Consider the following 22,072-nt stretch of genomic DNA (forward strand, 5'->3'; position numbering starts at 1 on the left):
TGTTTTTGATTACGGTCCTGAAAAAAGCTAGGGTTTGTAGGTAGGGATTGTCTTTTTTCTTTCTAGATTTTGGCCGAAGTGATCAAACATACAGTTGCAAATACATCAGGACACTGATGTTTACAACGCTAGTATATTGTTATTATCTAACTACATATATATGTACATTGTACAATGTTAACTGCACATTCTTGAATAAACTTTTTAAAGCTTTAATCTGTTACCAGAGTGGGGAATACAGGGAGTCTGTTTTGAATTTGAATTTCATCACTCAGTTTGACTTTCAATTTCATGACAGATTTGAAATTTATGTCCCTTGTCCGCGGTAAACTCCAGAAAGGGCTAAGTTCGGCTGTGAAACACAACATTTTTTCCTAGGCCTTACGTTACATACTAGTATGTTCAGAAGACCCATGGACTCATCTCAAACATGGGTGAGTTACTCAGGTTAAAGTATGCCAGGGGATTTTTCCTCCGAGCTTGGGTCTGTGCAAAAGCTGCTCATTCTTTGGAATTGTGAGATTTATGCAAGTTTGGAATTATGGGAATTATGCAAATTACCTTCGGGACCAAAGTCGATGTGTGCCTTATAGTATGTATGTCAAATTACATACTAAATTGATACTTTGTTGTGAATGTTTGAACATTTAAAGATGTAGTTTTAAACAAGAATTCTATGTTTTAAGCCGAATTCCATCACACATAGTGTATTGTTGCTGACAGTATAAGTTATAGAAATGCTGGTTTGCTTGTACTTTACTACTGGCCTAAAAATCTTGCCAAGTGCAGATCACCTTTAGCGTTGCTTTGTGATGCCACCTTGCGGTACTGTGCAGCACTGCAATCTGATTGTAGTTGGCATAGACAGACTTCTTTTCGTCATAACTTGGCTATTTTTCGCTTGTTAGAAACAACAAGTGTTTTGCTAGAGTTTTCAAAGTTGTGCCTTTCTTTTTTGATCCTTGATAGCACTACGTGATTGTGAATAAATGTCTTGAATAAAATCTTAAACATCGTGTTCTCTTGTTTGTTTTGAGTATTTCACATGTAACGTTAGTACAGCAAAGTTTCTATGTTTGTTAACATTCATTGTGGGGAAACATAGTGTAAAGCCAACAAGGATTGAAAAAAGGCCATGGCGGGTACTGATTGATTCTATTTTCAAACCTTGGATTAATGTGTTACTGATTGCGGTCCTGAAAAAAAGTAGGGTTGGTTAATCTCCAAGCAGATCTACGGTGGCTATAAGACCGTATCCAACTGGCAAAGGGAGTTTTCGTCGCCGCCCAAGATCTGCGTCCAGTCGCGTTGGTGGCGACGAAAACTCCCTTTGCCAGTTGGATACGATCTTATAGCCACCGTAATCATGCATTGTTTTATATGGGTGGTCCACAACATCAGCTTGTCTGCCTGGCGTTCTACTGTGTATTGTATTGTTGCAATTTCTAATAAAGAATAAAGTAGATCTGCTTGGAGATTAGGGTTGGCTAGGTAGGAAGTGATTCTCTTTCTTTTTGTTAGATTTCAGGCGAAGCGATCCAACGCACCAGGACACTGGTATTTTCATCATCATATTGTAATCACAGATCAATCAAACAAACAGTGCTACACATCCCCCATCAGCTTGCGAAAAAGCTTCATTAGAGATTACAACGGTTACCTTGCTGATGCTTGTCCTGTGTTTTCACCCTACTCTCCAAGCGGAGGTTGGAGTGGGGAAGACTGACCTTTTTATCCTATGCCCGGTTATTCGTGGGCTCTCTGTTGGTGGGGAGAATCGACAAAAAACGGTATGTAACTTATGGTAAGTCGGAAAGGTCACAATCTTCCCAACCAACCTCTGTTTGGAAAATACAGCGTATTTTCTTCGCACAGGGCCCACACGACTCCGAGTTAACGACGTACAGAGCCCATAGCACGGTCCCTCGAGTGATCTGCACGATCCTCAATGTTTGGCGACCTCAAATATTTTCTACGTCTGTGCAACTTTCGTTCTGTTATCATAAAGCGTTGTTCTAGAACATGTCTGGTGTTATTCCAAAGCGCACAATGTAACCAGCTGCTGCCGCGCCGCGTGCCTGCGAAGCTGATGTATTACGCCGAAGGGCGGTTATACCGGCTATATAGATGCAGATAGATACAGACAGATAGATGTTATCAACTGATTTCGATGTGGTCCTTGTAACTGATCAGTGCGTAAAAAGCAAAACTGAAGATTAAACAGTGCGGAATGTTTTAGTAATTCGCGTTTCTCGTAAACTGTCTTCTCTGTTCCATTATGACGGTCGCCAAAGTGACGTCATGGGTCAATGATTTGCAAGGAATTTTGAAATCGCCTCGTATTGTGATTGGCTGATTGCAGACCAATCATAGGTCTCCATCGGAGCTCCATCTCCACCCCATTATGATGATGGCGAGTGACGTCATGGAAAAGTTTTTAACAAATTCAAAAATCCCTTCGTGCTGTTATTGGCTGATTGAAGACCAATCAGAGGTTCCTATCAGATCTCCATCTGTCGACAGCCAATCAGGGCCCATGTGGGCAGAGTGCTCTAAGCGACGGCATTGTCCTCTCAGCCAATCAGCGATCAACCAATCAGCGTTCAGTATGTCAGGTCGCTCTGACCATGACGCCATTAATTAACCAATCACAGCTCAGCAGGTCAGGGTGCCCTGTCCATCTCCATCGTTACGGATCGTTTAGCCAATCAGCGTTCAGCAGGTCATGTCGCCCTGACCATGATAGCTCTTACCAACCAATCACAGCCTAGCAGGTCCTAATTAACCAATCAGAGAGCAGCAGGTCAGAGCGCCCTGTTCAATTTCCTTTGTTCTCCGGTGCACGGAAGGGTATAAAAGGCGGCAGAAACCGTACACGAGCATCAGTTATTGCCTGATTGACTCTAAGAGTTCAACTCCTCGCAAGCTTTTATTTTTATTTTGAATTTCCAGTTGTGAAATTTCGAAGTTTTTATCGTCAAGATGTCTGACGCATTCGGATTCATCAAGGACTTTCTGGCCGGAGGGATCTCAGCCGGAGTCTCCAAGACGGTCGTGGCTCCCATCGAGCGTGTCAAGCTGCTCCTTCAGGTAAGGAAAACTTCCCTTTCTTAGACTTTACCGTTTCTTAAGTTGCGTCTTGTAACTCTTGTTCTGAGTGATGTTGCAAAGTTGGAAACAGGACGAGCTAGTCTACTAATGATGCTAGTATTTTATCCACTTTGGTCTAGTTCGTAGCTGTTAGCAGTATTAGCGAACGTGTGTTCTCAGTTCATCTTGAAAAGCGAGTTCTAGAACGCCCACGTATGTTATAGATCGAATGGAACATGTGTTCTTGCTTTGGTTTGTGATAAAAGTTTACTTATGATCGTCTTTACTTCATGCTACAGGTGCAAGCTGTGTCTAAGGACATCCCCAAGGACAAGCAGTACAAGGGGATCGTGGACTGCTTCAGCCGTGTGAGCAAGGAGCAGGGCGTGGCGTCGCTGTGGCGCGGCAACCTGGCCAACGTCATCCGCTACTTCCCCACCCAAGCCTTGAACTTCGCCTTCAAGGACACCTACAAGAAGGTCTTCCTGGGCGGCGTGGACAAGAACACCCAGTTCTGGCGCTACTTTGCCGGAAACCTGGCGTCCGGCGGTGCAGCAGGGGCCACCTCCCTCTGCTTCGTCTACCCGCTGGACTTCGCCCGTACCCGCCTGGCCGCTGATGTTGGCGGCGGCGGCAAGAGGGAATTCAACGGCCTCGGCGACTGCCTGAAGAAGATCTACAGAGCCGACGGCATGCAGGGGCTGTACCGCGGCTTCGCAGTGTCCGTCCAGGGCATCATCGTCTACCGCGCCGCCTACTTCGGCTGCTTCGACACCGCCAAGGGCATGGTGCCCGCCGAGTACAACAACTTCTTCCTGACCTGGGCCATCGCCCAGGGAGTGACCACCGCCTCCGGAGTCATCTCCTACCCGTTCGACACCGTGCGGCGCCGTATGATGATGCAGTCTGGCCGCAAGGAGCTCCTCTACAAGAACACCGTGGACTGCTGGCGCAAGATCCTCAAGACCGAGGGGTCGTCCGCGTTCTTCAAGGGAGCCTTCTCCAACGTGCTCCGCGGCATGGGCGGCGCCTTCGTGCTGGTCATGTACGACGAGATCAAGAAGGTCTTGTAAGACGTCTTGAGAACTCCAGTTCCTTTAAGATGGTGCTATTTTGATGATTGATATTCCAGAATGGAATGAGATTCTGATGAGATGTTTAATATTGTAGATAGTGGCTTTTATAGTGATATTTATTGCCACTTATTTAATCTGTGTTTTAGAGTAAGTATATGTTGGATTTATTGTAAATATTTCTAAAACTATGTACTACTGAAATTATGAAATGACCACACTTTGTTAAAAATTGTACTTGTCGAAATTTATCCATTTTTGCTTTATCTTGTGCACAGATAATGTGAAAGTCGATACGAAATCTTGTGAAATAATTTAGTATGTGTATATATAGACTTCAAGTAAGATTGTGATATATTGTTCATTCAGAATAAAATTTCTAAAACTTTATATTTTTTCTTGTCTTTTATACTTTAAGGGTGAATGAATGAACGAATGAAATTTGATGATTGGTTGAATAAATGAATGAATGAATGAATGAAAGAAAGGAAAGGAAATTGAATAAATGACCGAATGAATGAATGAATGAATAAATCAATTGATAAATGGTTAAGTGAATGTTCATGTGTGAGTAAATGAATGGATCGAGGAAAGGAGTGTGTGGGTATATAGAATGAACGAACGAATGAATGAATGAATGAAAAGATGAAAGCTGCCATGGCGCTTTTTTCGTTCAATGAATGGAAGGAAAGTGAACTTGTAGGATGAAAAGCTCAAAAGTACTGTCTGCCTTTTAGCTACATACACAGACTAGATGGATGATTGAAATTACTTATATGACTTATGTCCCATATCTTATTCACATATATATTTGTCGAAAAAAATCAAGGGTATCCTAAATCTCTGCAAGCTTTTCTAGGTTAAGAAATCTGCAGAAAATTATACTCTTAGATCCTATTGAAATCATCCAACCCACCTACTATAGCGCCTGTCATTGAAACGTGGGGCTTTTTATTCTTCACTGTTTCCAAAGAAGAAACTAAACCCCGCACTAGTAACGTAAATAAAGAATATAGCAATGCTAAAGATCTCTTTAAAAAAGCCAAGTTCCATCCGAACTTCTCCGCGTTTACAGACAAAAACAAAACTACTCTCCTCTTAACACCACAAAACCCAAACATTACGGGAAAAGTAGGTTCTTTCGTCTTCCATGCCACTGTCTCAGAAAAAGAAGTCGAACTCACTAAGTCAAAATCTAGCCAGCATTTAGACTCAAGTAAACATATGCCATGTATGCTATACAGTTCTGCATTAGTTGTCTGTTCTGTTCACGTCACTTGCAATAAGCCCACGGGCACCAATTTGCAATAAACTTACACATGTCAAAATTAGCAGCGTACTTAAATCTTCATTGTAAGTTTCACATGTATAACTTTAAATTCATTTATCATATGTTGTTCACTTGTCTACGGACACGAATAACTTAATGAATGTATACGGAATTTCACGATCGTCACTCTAAAACTGTCTTCCTGAGGATTTGTAAATAATTATAATGTCCTGTCAAAACTACATTCCCAGACGGACACGGGTCATTGCATATTACCGATATCTACCATCTGGACACAAAGTGTAGATAGACAAAACTGACAAAAGTTAACCGTTGATGTCCTCGTTCAAGGTTCAATGACTGATATGATCACATGTAAATCAAGTTACCTACCCACCTAGTCCATTGACCACCTGGTCGTTGGGGGCAAAAGGTAGCAATGAAGATGGACATCCGAGTGTTTCCAAGCTCGTGTATTTCTTGTAGCAGTCATCTGCGATGTTATCATAATCTTGCCAGAATTTCCTCTGTGGTCCCCTGCGCGTTATAAGGCGACCTCCTTTCGGTTCCAGAGTGTCCTGCAGTACGGTCTTGGCCAGGTTGTCGTGGCGTGTCACGTGGCCGAACCACCGAAGCTTACGTCTCTTGACTGTTGCTAGCAGTGGTTCCTGTGGGCCGACGATGCTGCGTACAACTTACCGCACATACTCATTTGTCTTGCGTTCGTGGTAGGTGATGTGTACATGTATAAACTATAATATAGCAGTCTCCGCATACACTTCATGCACTCATGTCAAAGACAAGCAGTGCGCTTGTCATGTCTGCTGGCTATATCTGCGTGCAAGTACATTAGTAGCGCTGTATTATAACATACAACACACAGAAACGAGAAGTCATTCCGTCCATATCCTAGTAGTCATAGTCTTTTATAGACGATTGTTATTGTGTTTATTACTTTCGCCATACTTGACTTAATGTACAATTAAGGCCAAACTATTCAATCATTCATTCTGTACCTTGTGGATAAATCGCCAGATGTCGCTTTGCCTGTCAGGTCGAAGGTCATTCACGTGAAGCGTGCCATGTGCCTTGCATCAGCTAACTTCATACCTCCGGCAAAATATCCTTATCAACATTTACAGACTAATCAAACCGTCTACGGATAAAACTAGCCTTTGAATCGATTTGTAAATTCTCATCTTTGAAAGGAATTCCACCAAGCCCCGCCCACTATTACCATAAATAGGCATGTGTACAGACCACGTGGTGCTCGGGAGCGGTATTTTCCACTGGCTCACATACACATCCGTGTCATTTGCCGGCTAGGCGTTTCAAAGGGAGGACCTCGCTAACTTAAATCCTGAAAATGTCTCCTCCCAGCATCAAGAAAATTCTCATTAGCGACAGCGTCGCTCCAGAATGTAAGGAAGTTCTGGAAAAGGCGGGAATCGTTGTGGAAATGAAGACCGACATGACTAAAGACGAGCTTTGTGGGAAAATTAAGGTGGGTTCACGTTCAAAAATTGCATCATGCACATTTTCTTTGATCGATTTATGAACGCACGACTTGCTTGTTGTTATCATTTACTTGGTAGATTTGACTTATTCTTAAGCAGATTTGGCTAGTATCAACATTAGATCAGGATAGATTATATTTCTCTTTACAAAGCGGTTCATACATGTAGGCCCATGCTTGAGCTCGCCTTTTCAATGGGTTAGAAATTCGAGCCGTCTCTTTTCAAGTCGAGCCTGCAGCTCTAAAACTATCACGTGCAAGCAAGCCATGTGTACATCTAGAATTTACTATTTTCCTCGAACCATTGAATGAAAACTACTTTTTAACAAAAATACAGTTTGTATTTACAATTTGTTACCATTTCCATAAACATTTGCGATGTTGCGATTTTATTTGAAGGAGAGATTCGCGTCTAGTTGTGGGGAGTCTAGAAAAAGGTGGGAGGGGGGCGTTTTGTAGGCGGCTGCTTCGGTATACAATTTCCAGTATAATTTCGATCTATCACTGCGAGCAGAGATGCCACACATTCCATAACCCGTCTGATGTAACGGCGGCGCTTGGTGGGGACGGCGCGGGGATTTTCCACCGGCACATGACTGACGGGACCCCGCACATGTGTCCTCGGGTTAATGATTGATAGGGCCCCGTGTAGCCTCGCGGGGCAGCCCGGTACGGGGTCAGCGCTACGGTATGGTTTACATAAGGCTTACATCGATCTGCTGACACCCCAAGAGGGCTGAGACCGAGGTTATGTAGACGTTGGCATGCTGCCTCAGACAGTGTGTGTGTTGTTTTTTGGCGACCATGTGTGGAGGGCAGCTAGAGTCCACACAGACACACACACTGCCACGTTGCTACCGTGTATTCAAACAACTGTCAAAACACAAAGCCATGGAATATCCGCGTTTGAAGCTTCTTTTTAACAACACTGTCAAAAAGATGTTGTTTTCAGTTTATGTATATGCATTTTTAGGGTGTTATCAGCTGTTTTGATCTTACATAATTCATAAACAATTGCTCTAATATTTTAATCATCTAATGACAAGTGATATAGACCCTTGATAGTGCTTATGTTATGTTTTTCAAAGATATAGAAAATTGCTGTAAAGCATAATCGAGACCCCTATACAAACCCCCTTAATTCTCCCTCATTTTCCCCACCTACAGTGCTAGATATTTTCTAACATCGATACCTCCCTATTGTCATGGCATGGTTGAAAAAATATTACAATGAGGTGATAGTATTCGAAAGGACTATGGAACAACTGTTTACACATACATATTGAATGCCCAGCTGTCTTGTTCATCTACTGGTAAAATATTGGATGGTCCCCTGGCTCCCCTGCCTTCTGATTTTGGAATGGGACAGCCCATTGCAAATTGCATTGTCCCTATTAGGACTACCAGACTACTTTATTTGTATGTAGGTGACAGGTCCTGGTGGTGACACATTTGTGTTCTCACCCCTGGGTTTCCAGGGCCTACACAGGCAAGCTCCTCAGCTCTAGGGTTAACATAAGTAGGTTAAAATGCCCCCAAGGAAATTCTACAAAAGCCCCCTCTTTAGTTACTTTTGAGATGGGGGCTCTGGCATCCAAGCTAAGTTAGCTAACCCTAGGGTTATGTAGTATGAGCAGTCAGTGTCCCCTTTCAGTAGATAAAAGACCAATTGGTTGTAAAAGTACAATGCCAAAACTACATGGCTAAAGACAGATTGGATGATAAATTTAAAATAAGGCTGGTAGTACTAGTTGGACAGTACTAGTACTAGTTAGTTATTGGGACAGATAGGTTAGTGGCCAATTGATATTTCATAAATCTTAATAACTTCCTAGATGACGCTTATCTAAAGACCCAATGATTGACACAAACAGTAGTCAAGCAAGTCAGGATGACTTCGCTTTTCGACATATCCAAACTTCTATCCAGAGAAGTTAACGATTAACTTCTTATCAATCGTTATCATTCCTCTTCAGGAGTGGATTGCTGTTAAACATTGGTTTAAAGTGTTTGCAGGCCGTATCCTGTTGTATTACAAGGGTGATGCAATGATTTATACAAATATTTGCTTTCAACTTGAATGTCTATAGTTGTAGTAAGGGCTGTGCAATTAAACTGTAGCTAATCACAGAAGCATGTTTCAGTGGTTGTCATGAGGTGTCAATACAGGACTGGTACTTAACCTTCTCCCTGCTGCCTAACTCTGTAACCAATAGAGAATTGGGTGCCAAACAGCTACTTCAGAGTGCTAAAGGTTAATACAAAATAGATAATAACTGTAAGACCAAGTAATTGGCTAAGAAAAACTATTGCTGAGATGAATATCCTTTATACCAATAATCTTATTCCTAGAATACCAAATCCAGAATGAATGCTATCACTACACTCCAAGCAGATGTAAGGATCTTGCTCATTTTCGATGTTTGACGCCTGTTTTTGTAACCTTTAGTACTCTTTTTCTAGTGTTGTATTCCTTAACGTCTCACTGTCAAGAAAAGAGCGCAAATTGTTGCAAAAATAGTTTGATCTCAAAAAATGAGCCAGATCCTTACATCTGCTTGGAGATTAATGACACTACATGTATGTTGCAATGAATGACTATATGAAAATGTCCACATAGAGGTTATAGAAGGAAAAAAAATAATAACTTTTGTGTGTTTCGTACTTCAAGTTATTAATTAGATTTGTAAAATTCCAGGAACTTTTACCCAACCCTAAGCCTCAAGGAGACTTTCATCATGTTTGTTAATTCTGCTGTAATAGAATGAGAGAAGCGATCACTGGTGCCAGCTGCGCTCAGATACAGATCGCTGCTTTTGACGTCATTCGCTGGCTGTAAAGCTCCTCGCTTGACATTGATAGGTTGAGCAGGAAGGTCGATCAATATTGATTTAAGTGCTGCGTCGTTATTGATGATCATTGCATATTGTGTTTTATAAGTTGATATATGATGACAATACATGGTTGAGTCATATTGCCTTTGCTGCATTGTTTTTGGCTTGTTTGTGTGTGTGTGTGTGTGTATGTGTGTGTGTGTGTGTGTGTGTATGTGTGTGTGTGTGTGTTTGTGTGTGTGTGTCCGTGTATGTGTGATGCAGTTTCTGTATGCTCTGCCAGAGGGCGCTTACAATCATGAGGGGGTGAAGTCTGCCATCTCCGATTGCCTTGTTTCACAGGCGTTTCATATTTCTGACAGCCAAAATCATAGTCTGGAAGTCAGACACCCAATCTCTAAAATACGATAGATATTTTAGAGATTGGGAGTCTGGCATCCAGGCTACCAAAATCATGGCCAGAGTGTCCGAGTGAATTTCCCATGTCTATTTTTCATGTCCAGAAAAATTGGCTGGATTATAGTAATACGATTAGAGAAGGCAAAGGATGTGCTCTCCTTGTACCTTTAACTCCTATTACTGTTCATCCAACCATTTAATGACATCCGAGTGAATTCATTACAGGTAAACCCCTCAGGATTTGACATAGCTTTATATTTAATCGAGTCATTTACTCTAAAGCGGCCCTGTTTCCTATCGTGGGCAGATATAGCGGGGAACATCCCTCGAGTGACGCAAGTTCTCGTCGATGATTGATTTTAAGTGGTTGGGAATTTTCCATCACGTTTAGTTGGAGATGCTTTGTGGGTTTACAATATTTTGCAGCATTGCCACGTAATAGGATGGGGTGTGGGATGGAATATAAACATCAAACCTCACAATCCCGCCTACTCTAATAACTAGTCTAAGACCGTCATTGATCGGTGAATTGAAAGAGATCACCTAATGCAGCTTGAGAAATGATTAATCTTTGATATCCAGGTGTTCCAACTTTTAATTTTTGTTGTTAAATCTGTCATTTTTAGCTCACAAAAATACATTTTCAGCAATTTTATGTTTTAAAGTTCAGATTTGTTTTGGACAGACAGGGTGAAATTTTTTCCGTCCGAAGAAGAAAATTTCCATTTTGGGACATCCCTGATTTTCATACACACACAAACTTAAATGATAGCAAGGATTAATAAAGTGTCAATCCATGCTAGCATTTTAGGACAGTAATACCATCAGTGCCAAACTGGATCTTGAGCCAGACTGAAAGTTAAACCAGTAAACTTGTCTAACCGATGACTGGGGTTATCAACCCCTTTCTTGAAGTTTGTACTTTCATTGATCGATATTGGGTTTGACAACCTTTAATCCATCTAATCTTCTAATCCTATTGCTTGTTACAAATCTTGGGATTAGTGCCAAAACAGGAGGCTAATCCTGTGTGGGCGTTTCTCATGAAATTTCATCCCTACCATATCGTATAAATCACAATGGTGGATTGTACATATATTTAGTAGTACTGCTAGAGCAGTCGAGTATGTTAATTATCATTGGCACATATGTTCATTTGAAAGAATATCTACTTCAGTACTTGTAATTTAAAAAGACATATACAATGTGAGGATATTTGTAACAGATTTCTATTACTAGTACAGTTTTCAATTGTTCGTTCAGACCCTTAGTTATATAATAGTAACTTAGTAGCACATACATGTAGGTCAGCAAGTTTCCTTGCTTTTTCGGTAGCAGGGTGTATTTCTACTGGTCCTTTCGTCTGCCAAGTCTGGTATGATATGTTATTGAATATAGCAAAAGTCAGAAGGGGGAGATTTGAAACCAAAAATTCTAAAAATGTCTTTAAAAAGTCTAAAAACGTCCTTTCTCTCCCCAGGGTTACGATGGTCTGATCGTCCGCTCGGCCACCAAGGTGACAGCTGACGTGATCGAGGCGAGTGACTGCCTGAAGATCGTGGGGCGCGCGGGAACCGGCGTGGATAACGTGGACATCCCCTCCGCCACCAAGAAGAACGTCGTCGTCATGAAGTATGTGGTATAGAACATTACAGATTAAAACAAATTCCTAAACCAAGTAACTCTGACTACAAAATCCGGAAACACAAACATACAGTACTTCCTTCCCCTCCTGTTTCTTAGCCCCTGTTCCCTTCTTTCAAAGTCTGCTATCCTTCCACCTAGCATTACTTTCTCCCTTCCACCCTCCCTCCTTCGGTCCTCCTTCCAACCCCAACCCCTACAATATTGTTATACTACTGTCAGTCTATACAGACTAGGACACATACTGCGTAGACAAAAATTACAAAACAAAAAGTGGTTAAAAAAACTATATTGTTGTGATTTAATCATTATGATGGCTACTTCTTCCTGTTGTTATAATGTTATTTTTATAATATATTGTTGTTATAATGGAATAGATAATCATATGACCCATTCTCACCCCCAGCACCCCCGGAGGGAACACACTGAGTGCTGCAGAACACACCTGTTTCCTCATCGGAAGCTTAGCAAGGTCAGTCCATTTCCCAGTATATGTAAGTACAGTAGGATATGTTTACAGTTTCAAAAGTCAACGATTTGGTTCAGCTTTATATCAACTAATGCTTAATTTCAGAAATCTCACCACAAGATCTTTCCTGTTGTCTTGTCTGCTGTTGGAACATTTTGCAATCTTGTCAAGGGAAAAAACAAAGTTTATACTCTTTTTTTTCTCACAGGCAAATCCCCCAGGCCCACATGTCCATGAAGGAGGGAAGATGGGACAGGAAAAAGGTTTGTTTGTTTGTTTCACCAGTAATGTTATACAGTAAAGAATTCTCATTCTTCAAGCAATGCCTTTTCGGTCTTACTATTGTACATTGAAAATAACTTTGAATTCCTTAAATGCCAACCTATAATATATGTTTTTTTCTACATCAAAGTTGAACTGCAATTGCCAAAACTAAAATTGGACTTACCAAAATATTTTACAGATCAGCTCCAGTCTTTGTCAAGGAATGGGCAATCCACTGCTTCTGTGACGTCACGTTATGCAGTTAGAACATGTGACTCGGTGAGCAATAAATCATATGCTGCAGAAAGTCCATGACACCCTCCGTCTTATTTCTTTTTTTTTTCTTTTTTTTTTTTTTCAGTTCATGGGAAATGAGCTGTACGGAAAGACGCTAGGCATCATCGGGCTGGGGAGGATCGGCAAGGAGGTAGCTCTGAGGATGCAGGCATTTGGCATGACAGTAAGACGAACTTCATCTTTCATTCTGAAATAGTTAACAGTAAAATGTTAGTGCCCATCTTTTTTTACATAGCCCTTGGGCCGCACAGGGCTACTACTAGTACTAGTACTACAGCAGAGGGTTAGTCACTGGCCACATGGTAGTGGTGTGGTTCAACTCCCATACTCTTTCGAAGTAGGCGTTCATGATCAGAATGACTGTGAGAGGAACAACCTCTTCTTTCAATCTGAATAGTTGAATAACAGGGTAAATGGTAGTGCCTGTCTCTTTTTCTATAGCCCTTGGGCCACACAGGGCTACTACAGCAGAGGGTTTAGACCACTGGTAGTGGTGTGTGTTCAACTACAACTACCATATAGCCTCTACCAGGTTACACAGGTGACAGAAAAAATAGCAGAAGTTGGCCAAATAGACAAATAACGTGCCAGAGGAGCAAAGACATTATCGGTGAAAGGAGTTAGCTGGCCAGTGAGTACAGTTTGCACCCCCAGGCCAGCTAACTCCTCTGACATGTTATCTGTCTGTTTGGCCAATATTCTACTTTTTTTCAGCGACCTGTGGAGCCTGGTAGAGGCTACAACTGCCATAATCTATCTCTCAATTGTTGAGTAGTAAACAGAGAAAGCAGGATGTGTAGTTATAATTTTAGAAGTCTTTGGTATGACCAAACAGATTGATAGCTATATATAGCTAGGGATGAATATACAAGGACATGGTGTTCTCAATAGTAATACAGTCCTGTACAGTATCACTTCTACACATCAGGAAAATGCTAAATATTTCGAACAGCAGCAGCTAGGATGAACTGAACTGCTGTTTCAGTTAGAGGCATGCTGTGCTGAGGGAAGACAACAGCTGTTAGCTTCAATGTATGAATGTATAATCTTCAGCCATTCAAGGCAAACAACCTTGTAAGTTGTATGAAAATGGGCCCATTATACTGTATTGATCGGTTAGTATATCAATAGAGGTCTTCTGAAACTTGACACCTTTTTCTTTGTTCCAGACGATAGGGTTTGACCCCATCATCGATGCCAAGACGGCGTCAGAGTTCAACGTCGAGTGGATGTCCCTCGAGGACCTGTGGCCCAAATGTGACTACATCACAGTGCACGTGCCTCTCATCCCTCAGACTGCCAGTACGTTTCTACATTAGGGGTGGATACCGGTTCGCTAGACCTGATTCGGACCTTTATGACATCCAAGAACCGAGTCCAAAAAACCTAAAGCCAAAAACCTGAGTCCAAAAAAACCTGAACAAAGTACAAATATATTTCTCTATTTTGTGTGATAAAAAGTGTTTTGAGTCTCCCCTCTGACAAAAAAGGCATTTAAAACAAGTGCAATATTCAAATATCAAACACTGGTTTATCTTGAAAGTCTTCTCCCGAAGAACTTTTACAGTTGTGCATGTCAGTATGAATTCTCTATGCTTAATATTGGTCTAATAAAACAAAACATCAACTGGACAGGATCAGGTCCAGGTTCAGGTCCGGACCTGAACCTAAATCTCTGGACCTAAACTTGGACTTGAACCTTATTAAGCCGAACCGGTATCCACCCCTATTCTACATCATAAAATTTTTCCTTACAATTATCAAATAATATATCCTAAAAACAACTTTTCTTATAATCATCGAACAGGGACGGAGTAGGTTCCTACATCCTTTAAACTTTCCCTATAATCATGAAATAAAAACAGAAAAGCTTTCTACATTTGTTGTACATGTATTATCCTAAAGCTTTCCTTACAACTATCTTGCCATAGACTCAAACTGAGAGTAGGTTTCTATATCATAAATTGTCCTTATATAATACTGGGTTCCTATACTATAGTATAGTAACACAAGTAAGTTTCGTTATAGTCATAACATAAAAACAGAGTAGGTTTCCATGTCCAAAAAACTTTCCTTATAATCATCTCACAGACACAGGTTTCTATATCCTAAAAAACTTTCCTTATAATCATCCCACAGACACAGAGTAGGTTTCTATATCCTAAAAAACTTTCCTTATAATCATCCCACAGACACAGAGTAGGTTTCTATGTCCAAAAAACTTTCCTTATAAGCATCCCACAGACACAGAGTAGGTTTCTATATCCTAAAAAACTTCCCTTATAATCATCCCACAGACACAGAGTAGGTTTCTATATCCTAAAAAAAACTTTCCTTATAATCATCCCACAGACACAGAGTAGGTTTCTATATCCTAAAAAACTTTCCTTGTATTATAATCATCCCACGGACACAGAGTAGGTTTCTACATCCTACAAAACTTCCCTTATAATCATCCCACAGACATAGAGTAGGTTTCTATATCCTAAAAAACCTTCCTTATAATCATCCCACAGACACAGGTTTCTATATCCTAAAAACGTTTCTTATAATCATCCCACAGACACAGAGTAGGTTTCTATGTCCAAAAAACTTTCCTTATAAGCATCCCACAGACACAGAGTAGGTTTCTATATCCTAAAAAACTTCCCTTATAATCATCCCACAGACACAGAGTAGGTTTCTATATCCTAAAAAAAACTTTCCTTATAATCATCCCACAGACACAGAGTAGGTTTCTATATCCTAAAAAACTTTCCTTGTATTATAATCATCCCACGGACACAGAGTAGGTTTCTACATCCTACAAAACTTCCCTTATAATCATCCCACAGACATAGAGTAGGTTTCTATATCCTAAAAAACCTTCCTTATAATCATCCCACAGACACAGGTTTCTATATCCTAAAAACGTTTCTTATAATCATCCCACAGACACAGGTTTCCATATCCTAAAAAGCTTTCCTTGTATTATAATCATCCCACAGACACAGAGTAGGTTTCTATATCTTAAAAAAACTTTCCTTATAATCATCCCACAGACACAGTTGGTTTCTATATCCTAAAAAACTTTCCTTATAATCATCCCACAGACACAGTTGGTTTCTATATCCTAAAAAACTTTCCTTATAATCATCCCACAGACACGGAGTAGGTTTCTATGTCCTAAAAAACTTTCCTTATAATCATCCCACACAGGTTTCTATATCCTTAAAACTTTCCTTATATTCATCCCACAGACACAGGTTTCTATATCCTAAAAACTTTCCTTATATTCATCCCACAGACACAGGTTTCTATATCCTAAAAACTTTCCTTATATTCATCCCACAGACACAGGTTTCTATATCCTTAAAACTTTCCTTATATTCATCCCACAGACACAGGTTTCTATATCCTTAAAACTTTCCTTATATTCATCCCACAAACACAGCTTTCTATATCCTAAATACTTTTCCAAAAAAAAGAAAATTCGCCAAAAATCAATATTTCAAAATATACTCGTGGACACGCGCAATTCTTTAAGTATTACTATCATGTACATTCCTGCAAAGTTATATTGATAAATACCGGTATCGAAGTACAAGCCAAGGAGAGCCTTTTTTCTAAAAAAGGGGCTTGGCCTTATAAATCTTGATGACGTAATCATGACATCATACTAATTTGCATAAATTATCACCTTGCTATAAGGTACTGCCTGAAAAAAATTAAGGTTGAGGAAGGTTTATAAAGCTTGAGAAAGGTTTTTTCAAAAACATCCCAAAATTCCTCAGCCACCCTTCAACGGTACCTTAAAACCATCTCACAAACACAGAGTAGGTTTCTATATCTTTAAAACCGTCCTTATATATAATATAGATGTACATTTGTATGGCAATCAGGGTTTCTTACTTATTGCAGGAATAGAGTTACAGATTTTTTCTTCAAAAGTGATCACCTGTTTAGATCAATGTTTTTACATGTATACAGATGGTTTAGAAGATAAGACAGCCTGATTGGTGTGAGCTTAGTATTTGCACGTTTTCCCCTTTGGCTCGGTCCCTTGAGTGCTCATTACGTCAGTGATCTAATACATATTCTTATCACAGAGCATGGTGCCTGTGCATGTAGGGGTCTGATAACAGGCATGTCATCTATAACTAAAACAGATGATTTTTGATTATAGGAGAAGTACACAGTTTGTTTGAAAGAGGTATGAATAACTTCTCTAAAACAGGTTTGGCCTGCCAATATCAAATTGAATGTTGAAAAATACAGTCAAACCTGACCACCTTAAGATCTACAAGGGCCACCTGCACATTGATACAACCGTTAAGAATCCTGTTGACAGTGACCACCTGTCCACATATAGACCAGACTTAATCTGTCCACAGACTTTTTCCGCAGGTTTGACTATATATATCCTAAAACTTTGACATTAGTCAGCTCCCCTGAGTGGTCTTTTTGGGCAGGTTTGATCGTCTCTGTTATATGTATGTATAAAATGATTTGCATGTTCTGCTTGCTCTTTGATACTAACTCCCTGCATGTTTCCCACCAAAGACATGCTGTGTGACGAAACGTTTGCGAAGTGCAAGGACGGCATGCGGGTCGTGAACGTGGCCCGGGGCGGGATTTACGAGGAAGCGGCAATTCTGCGCGCCCTGGAGTCGGGGAAATGCGCTGGGGCGGCCCTCGATGTGTGGGAGAAGGTAGGGGAGAGAGCACAAGCAGTTTAGCCCCTCCGAATAACAGAACTACATTCCTGGAAAGGGCTGTGTACCTTAGTAAAAATTCAGGTACAGGTACATATGTACAGGTGCAGGTATAGTGATATACATGTACATTTAGGTACAGGCCTGTACCTATACAAATTCGGTCAATTATCCAAGTTGTACCCGATTTTACAGGTACAGGTACAAATGTAGGTACACAGCCATCCCTCCTTCTCTTTTTCCAGCCCCTTTCATCAAGGAACAAAAGGATGGAAGATAGAAATAGAAATGTAGTTCTGTTAGTCTGTGAAGGGGAGAAACACAGAGTAGTCATGGCATACATATATTGGACAACCTTAACCTCATTTTTCCTCCGCCGTCTTTCCAACCTCTCCTCATTACAGACCTCATGAATTCTGCGGTGTTTGCCAAGTGCAAAAAGGGACTCAAAGTTCTGAATGTTTCCCGTGGAGGGATCATCTCGGAGACCGACCTTCTTAAGGCCCTCGATGACGGAGTGATTGCAGGCGCCGCTATCGACACCTGGGAACAGGTTGGTCACGCTGCAGGGCATGATGGGAGGCGACTTTTAACCTTTGATGACCTTGTGGTTGATCACGCTGCAGGGCATGATGGGATGTGACCTTTAACCCTTTGATGACCTTGTGGTGACCTTTAACCCCTGATGGCCTCATGGAGAATGGAATGCATTCTAAACTGATTGCTTGTACTGATTTTCAGAATGCAGTGGGGAAAAAAACGCATTTGTGAGCAGTGTTCGATGTAATCGCTTTTTGTAACCGATTTGCTTGAGACATGAGGTCCATCCAGAGGAGAGCATGTGTCATACATGTAAATATTGAAGATACAGGAACACAGTAATCAATGCTGCACAATGATTACTACATAGGTACTACTCACAAAGTTTGCTTGAAAGCAGTTATTTCTGTACCTGGATTGTCCTGGATCAAAAAATGACACTATGTTCACATTACCTTTTATGTGTTGTATTCTCCACAAGGCTCATTTTGCTTCCGTAATCATTTGTTCCAGGAGCCGACGACTAACACGGCGCTGGTCAATCACCCCAACGTGATCGCGGTGCCCCATCTCGGAGCGAACACCCGGGAGGGACAGCGTCGCTGCGCCATCGAGATCGCAGAGCAGATCGTCGACTGGGTCAACGGCAAGGGGCTGGTCGGGGCGGTAAGTGACATATTTTTACTCTACTCTGCCTAATACCTACAGATAATTGGTCAAATGACAAAAGCAAATTCAAGACTTGTATCAACCGCCACCTTAGTGCCTAAAAAGCCAGCGCCCTATCATATAGAGACTGCTGCTAAGCTAAGGAATGGTATCAATGCATAGAAAAAAAAAAGAAAAAAAGATCCACAAAAGGAAGACACTGAGTCCAGTCATCAGATAGGGGCTTTAGTTAAGAAAGTCCTTCTTACACCAGATGGTGCATAGGGCGGCGCCCATCTCCGTGTTTGCCTTGCATTCAGTAGGTCGTGAGTTGCATCCCTGGCACACCAAAGACTTTAAAAATGGTACCTACTGCTTTCCCTGCTTGATACTCAGCATTTGGGAAAGTGGAAAGAGTATTGTAGTTGAACACAAACCACAACCGGCTGTAGTTATTGCACAAAGCTGTGTGGCCCAAGGGCTTTGGAACAGATGGGATCTGTCATAGGCACCATGTATCATGCAGGAGGGCTTTAACTATAACTGTAGTCTTGGAAGAAAGATTGCTATTTTTTTAATGTCATAAAATTGGTGATGATAAAAAGTTGTCCACTAGCTAGGTCCCACAGATGCAACTATGTATACAGATGCGTCTCATACAGCCATGATAAAGAATCATGTTCTAAAATGTAGCTAACCTTCAACATTATTTTTTTTCAGGTCAATGCCAGGGACCTGAAACTGTAAGATGTCCACACTTCACTGCCAGCACATCTGAACAAGCACAAGAACAGAAGCACAAACATAGCTTACAAAGATACCTGACAAGAAAAAAAGCAAATTTGAGAAGTACTTATTTTCTGACTTGGAAGACTTTTTACTTTTGTCATATTATTATTTTTCTTTGTACAGTTAACCTACAAGGAGTTAGAACGTAGTATTGTAACATGGAGTTGATAGATATGAACAGTCAAAACTATATGAGAAGACAATTCAGGGGACCGATAAAATCTGGTCTATGTGGACAGGATTCTTAATGCTTGTGTCAATGGGAAAAAGTATCTAAGGGACCACTAAAAAGTGGTCACTATGGCCAGGTAGTCCTTATGTAGAGGTGGTCACTTGTACAGGTTTGACTGTATATCAATGGCCAGGTACAATGTAGTCCTTATGAAGAGGTGGTCACTAGTACAGGCATAACTGTACATTGTACATTGTATACACACTACCGACCAGGAAGGATGCAACGGAAGAATGTAGTCTTTATTTACCTTTTCTCTCAGGGTGAGAATGGTAGGAAAGAGTATACAATAATACATGGATGTACTGTAAGTTGTTGGTTTACCATGACTGTTCTTGTGTATGTAGGAAGTATAGAAATAGACGGATTTCTATCCAAAGAAAAGTCTTGAAAATGTCTGATCTTATATAAAAAGTGCAGATCATGTATTCTAATGTTGTATATCTCCAAGCAGATGTTGGGGAAAGTATTTGAACTTGTCCAGCATTCAGTATTGCCAGTACTGTATAACCACCCTTAGGCATAACATATACCAGTTGCCATCCTCCAATATTTGCTTGAAGATTAGGAAGTTTCATTAAAAACAACAGACATTTAAAAAAAAACCTTTTTCACACATTGTCAACAAGTGTAGGACAGATGAACGCTTTTCTGCTTCGTGCTTTCTTTAACAGTTAGCTGTTGAAATGTAAATGGCATATTTAAGCAAAGTCTTTCTGTACAGAAGTGCTTCTTTGGTTCCCTGTGTCGAATCTCGTGCTTTTGAAATTCTTGCTTTTCGTGTTGCTTTGTAACAAATTGTCGGAAAAATGGAAGTAGACGGCAGGTGCTATTCTTGTTGGAAGGAGAAACTACTTCTCAGAAAACTTGTTTCTTTTGTCTTGAGAAGTGTTTTGCTACTGCAGACTTGGAAAAAATGATGCCAACGCAGAGATTGTGACAGTGTACATGTACACGGTTTACATGTATGAAGATGCATATCTGTTTTGTATATCAGATTTTCCAATAAACTTAATCTTAAAGCAGATCTTCTGTTAGCAAGACCAGTTGGCCGATGGGCAGTGTTTCGATGGATGAATACTGTCTTGTCAATGTAAGATCTGTTTGTAGATTATATAAGTTACGGTATGGTTGGTGGGTTGTGACAATATGAATAGAAAAGGTGAAGAGGGATTGATGCTATGGAGCTTTTTCAATATCAGCGCTTCTTGGAGCTTCTCATAAAAAGTGCCATAATTTTGGAAATGTTTAGAAAGGCGTCATTAGCATTGCTTGGATGTTTCATTGTGACCAAAGGTTAAGGTAAGATGTTACTTTTGGTGATACATGTGTCTAGCTTAGCTGTCTTTATATCGATCTTCTTTGGAGCAACTTAAGAAATAAAGTTTACGTTACCATTGACGGTGTTGTCTTCATATTATTGATAAGGCCACACCAATTTTATTTGGTCGTTCTCGGATCTTAACATCCAGGGCGCGCGGTATGTCAACTTCCCTTTGTCACAAAGCCACAATGGTCCGATTGGGGACAAAGTCAACAGACGCATCACACGGAATGCAGCGCGGACGCATATAAAAAAGTAAGGCTCGGAATCAAACTTAATTTTCACCGAAAACAAACCACTTAGTACGCATTTCCAGTCATATTAGTATTTGGTGTATAGTATCTGGTGTAATTTCGTCGTAGATTATGACAAATGTGAACTTAGACATGAACCCTCAAAACCCTTTCGCCGCTTTTTTTTTTGCTGGGCGCGGAGGAACGGGGGTGTTCAAAAACATTTACGTGTGCTCGCTTACGGAAGTGAAATCTGATATATTTATACAGGTAGGACAGACAGTACCCTCTAGTACAGGTAATCGGGAGCACCAAGGTTCTTAGTCTCTCAGAGCTTGATCCCGAAAATGTTCAAGGCTGACTAGTAGTAGGCAGGAAGCGACTATGGCAGATGAACTCCGGGGTTCGACTCGAGGCCGGACGACCAACACCAGAGCAGAAAGTGAGTTGCATGTATTTAGACTCGGTGACTGTTAGACTTTGACTTGAAATTACAAGGTGCTCTTCAAAGTACAAGGTTTCTCCTGTTATCAGGGTTAGTTTAAGATTTAATTCTGTTAACCGAAATGCTGTTCCAGCAGAAATGTTACTCGTATTATTCAAAAGTTTCAAAGTATGAAAGATTGGCGTTGTACTATGAGGGTTACAGGCTACTAAGACTTAGAGTATTTTGCTGCATTGTCAGTTCGCTACAGTACGTTTCTCTACATGGCACAAGTTGTTGCGCTACAGGGCACAAGACGTCTTGCTACATTT

At 40.8% G+C, this 22,072-nt stretch overlaps 2 protein-coding genes across 3 annotated transcripts; both read left to right on the plus strand.

Annotated features, from left to right (window-relative positions):
- The first annotated feature begins 2,866 nt into the window (after positions 1 to 2,866).
- On the plus strand, positions 2,867 to 4,273 carry LOC136447815 (ADP,ATP carrier protein 1-like). The gene is made up of 2 exons (XM_066446880.1): positions 2,867 to 3,090; positions 3,390 to 4,273. Exons 1-2 carry the CDS (start codon positions 2,983 to 2,985, stop codon positions 4,161 to 4,163), a joined length of 882 nt encoding a protein of 293 aa, XP_066302977.1. The 5' UTR covers positions 2,867 to 2,982; the 3' UTR covers positions 4,164 to 4,273.
- A 2,439-nt stretch (positions 4,274 to 6,712) lies between these two features.
- On the plus strand, positions 6,713 to 21,158 carry LOC136446967 (D-3-phosphoglycerate dehydrogenase-like). 2 transcript variants are annotated; one of them, XM_066445628.1, is made up of 10 exons: positions 6,713 to 6,937; positions 11,663 to 11,814; positions 12,233 to 12,298; positions 12,504 to 12,558; positions 12,921 to 13,019; positions 14,026 to 14,158; positions 17,399 to 17,547; positions 18,604 to 18,756; positions 19,459 to 19,528; positions 19,563 to 21,158. In XM_066445628.1, exons 1-9 carry the CDS (start codon positions 6,800 to 6,802, stop codon positions 19,483 to 19,485), a joined length of 972 nt encoding a protein of 323 aa, XP_066301725.1. In that variant the 5' UTR covers positions 6,713 to 6,799; the 3' UTR covers positions 19,486 to 19,528; positions 19,563 to 21,158. The 2 variants fall into 2 exon arrangements, with proteins under 2 accessions (XP_066301725.1, XP_066301724.1); XM_066445627.1 differs by having other exon boundaries at positions 6,714 to 6,937; positions 19,459 to 21,158.
- The last annotated feature ends 914 nt before the right edge of the window (positions 21,159 to 22,072 follow it).

Source organism: Branchiostoma lanceolatum, chromosome 13 (assembly GCF_035083965.1).
Source record: "Branchiostoma lanceolatum isolate klBraLanc5 chromosome 13, klBraLanc5.hap2, whole genome shotgun sequence".
Lineage (NCBI taxonomy): Eukaryota > Metazoa > Chordata > Leptocardii > Amphioxiformes > Branchiostomatidae > Branchiostoma > Branchiostoma lanceolatum.

Excerpts from the sequence above, each read along its gene's own strand:
- LOC136447815 (XM_066446880.1), top strand. The coding sequence starts at position 2,983 with ATGTCTGACGCATTCGGATTCATCAAGGACTTTCTGGCCGGAGGGATC. Across the intron at positions 3,091-3,389 it reads GTGTCAAGCTGCTCCTTCAG|GTGCAAGCTGTGTCTAAGGA; the intron begins GTAAGGAAAACT and ends TTCATGCTACAG.
- LOC136446967 (XM_066445628.1), top strand. The coding sequence starts at position 6,800 with ATGTCTCCTCCCAGCATCAAGAAAATTCTCATTAGCGACAGCGTCGCT. Across the intron at positions 6,938-11,662 it reads AGCTTTGTGGGAAAATTAAG|GGTTACGATGGTCTGATCGT; the intron begins GTGGGTTCACGT and ends TTCTCTCCCCAG. Across the intron at positions 14,159-17,398 it reads TCTCATCCCTCAGACTGCCA|ACATGCTGTGTGACGAAACG; the intron begins GTACGTTTCTAC and ends TTCCCACCAAAG.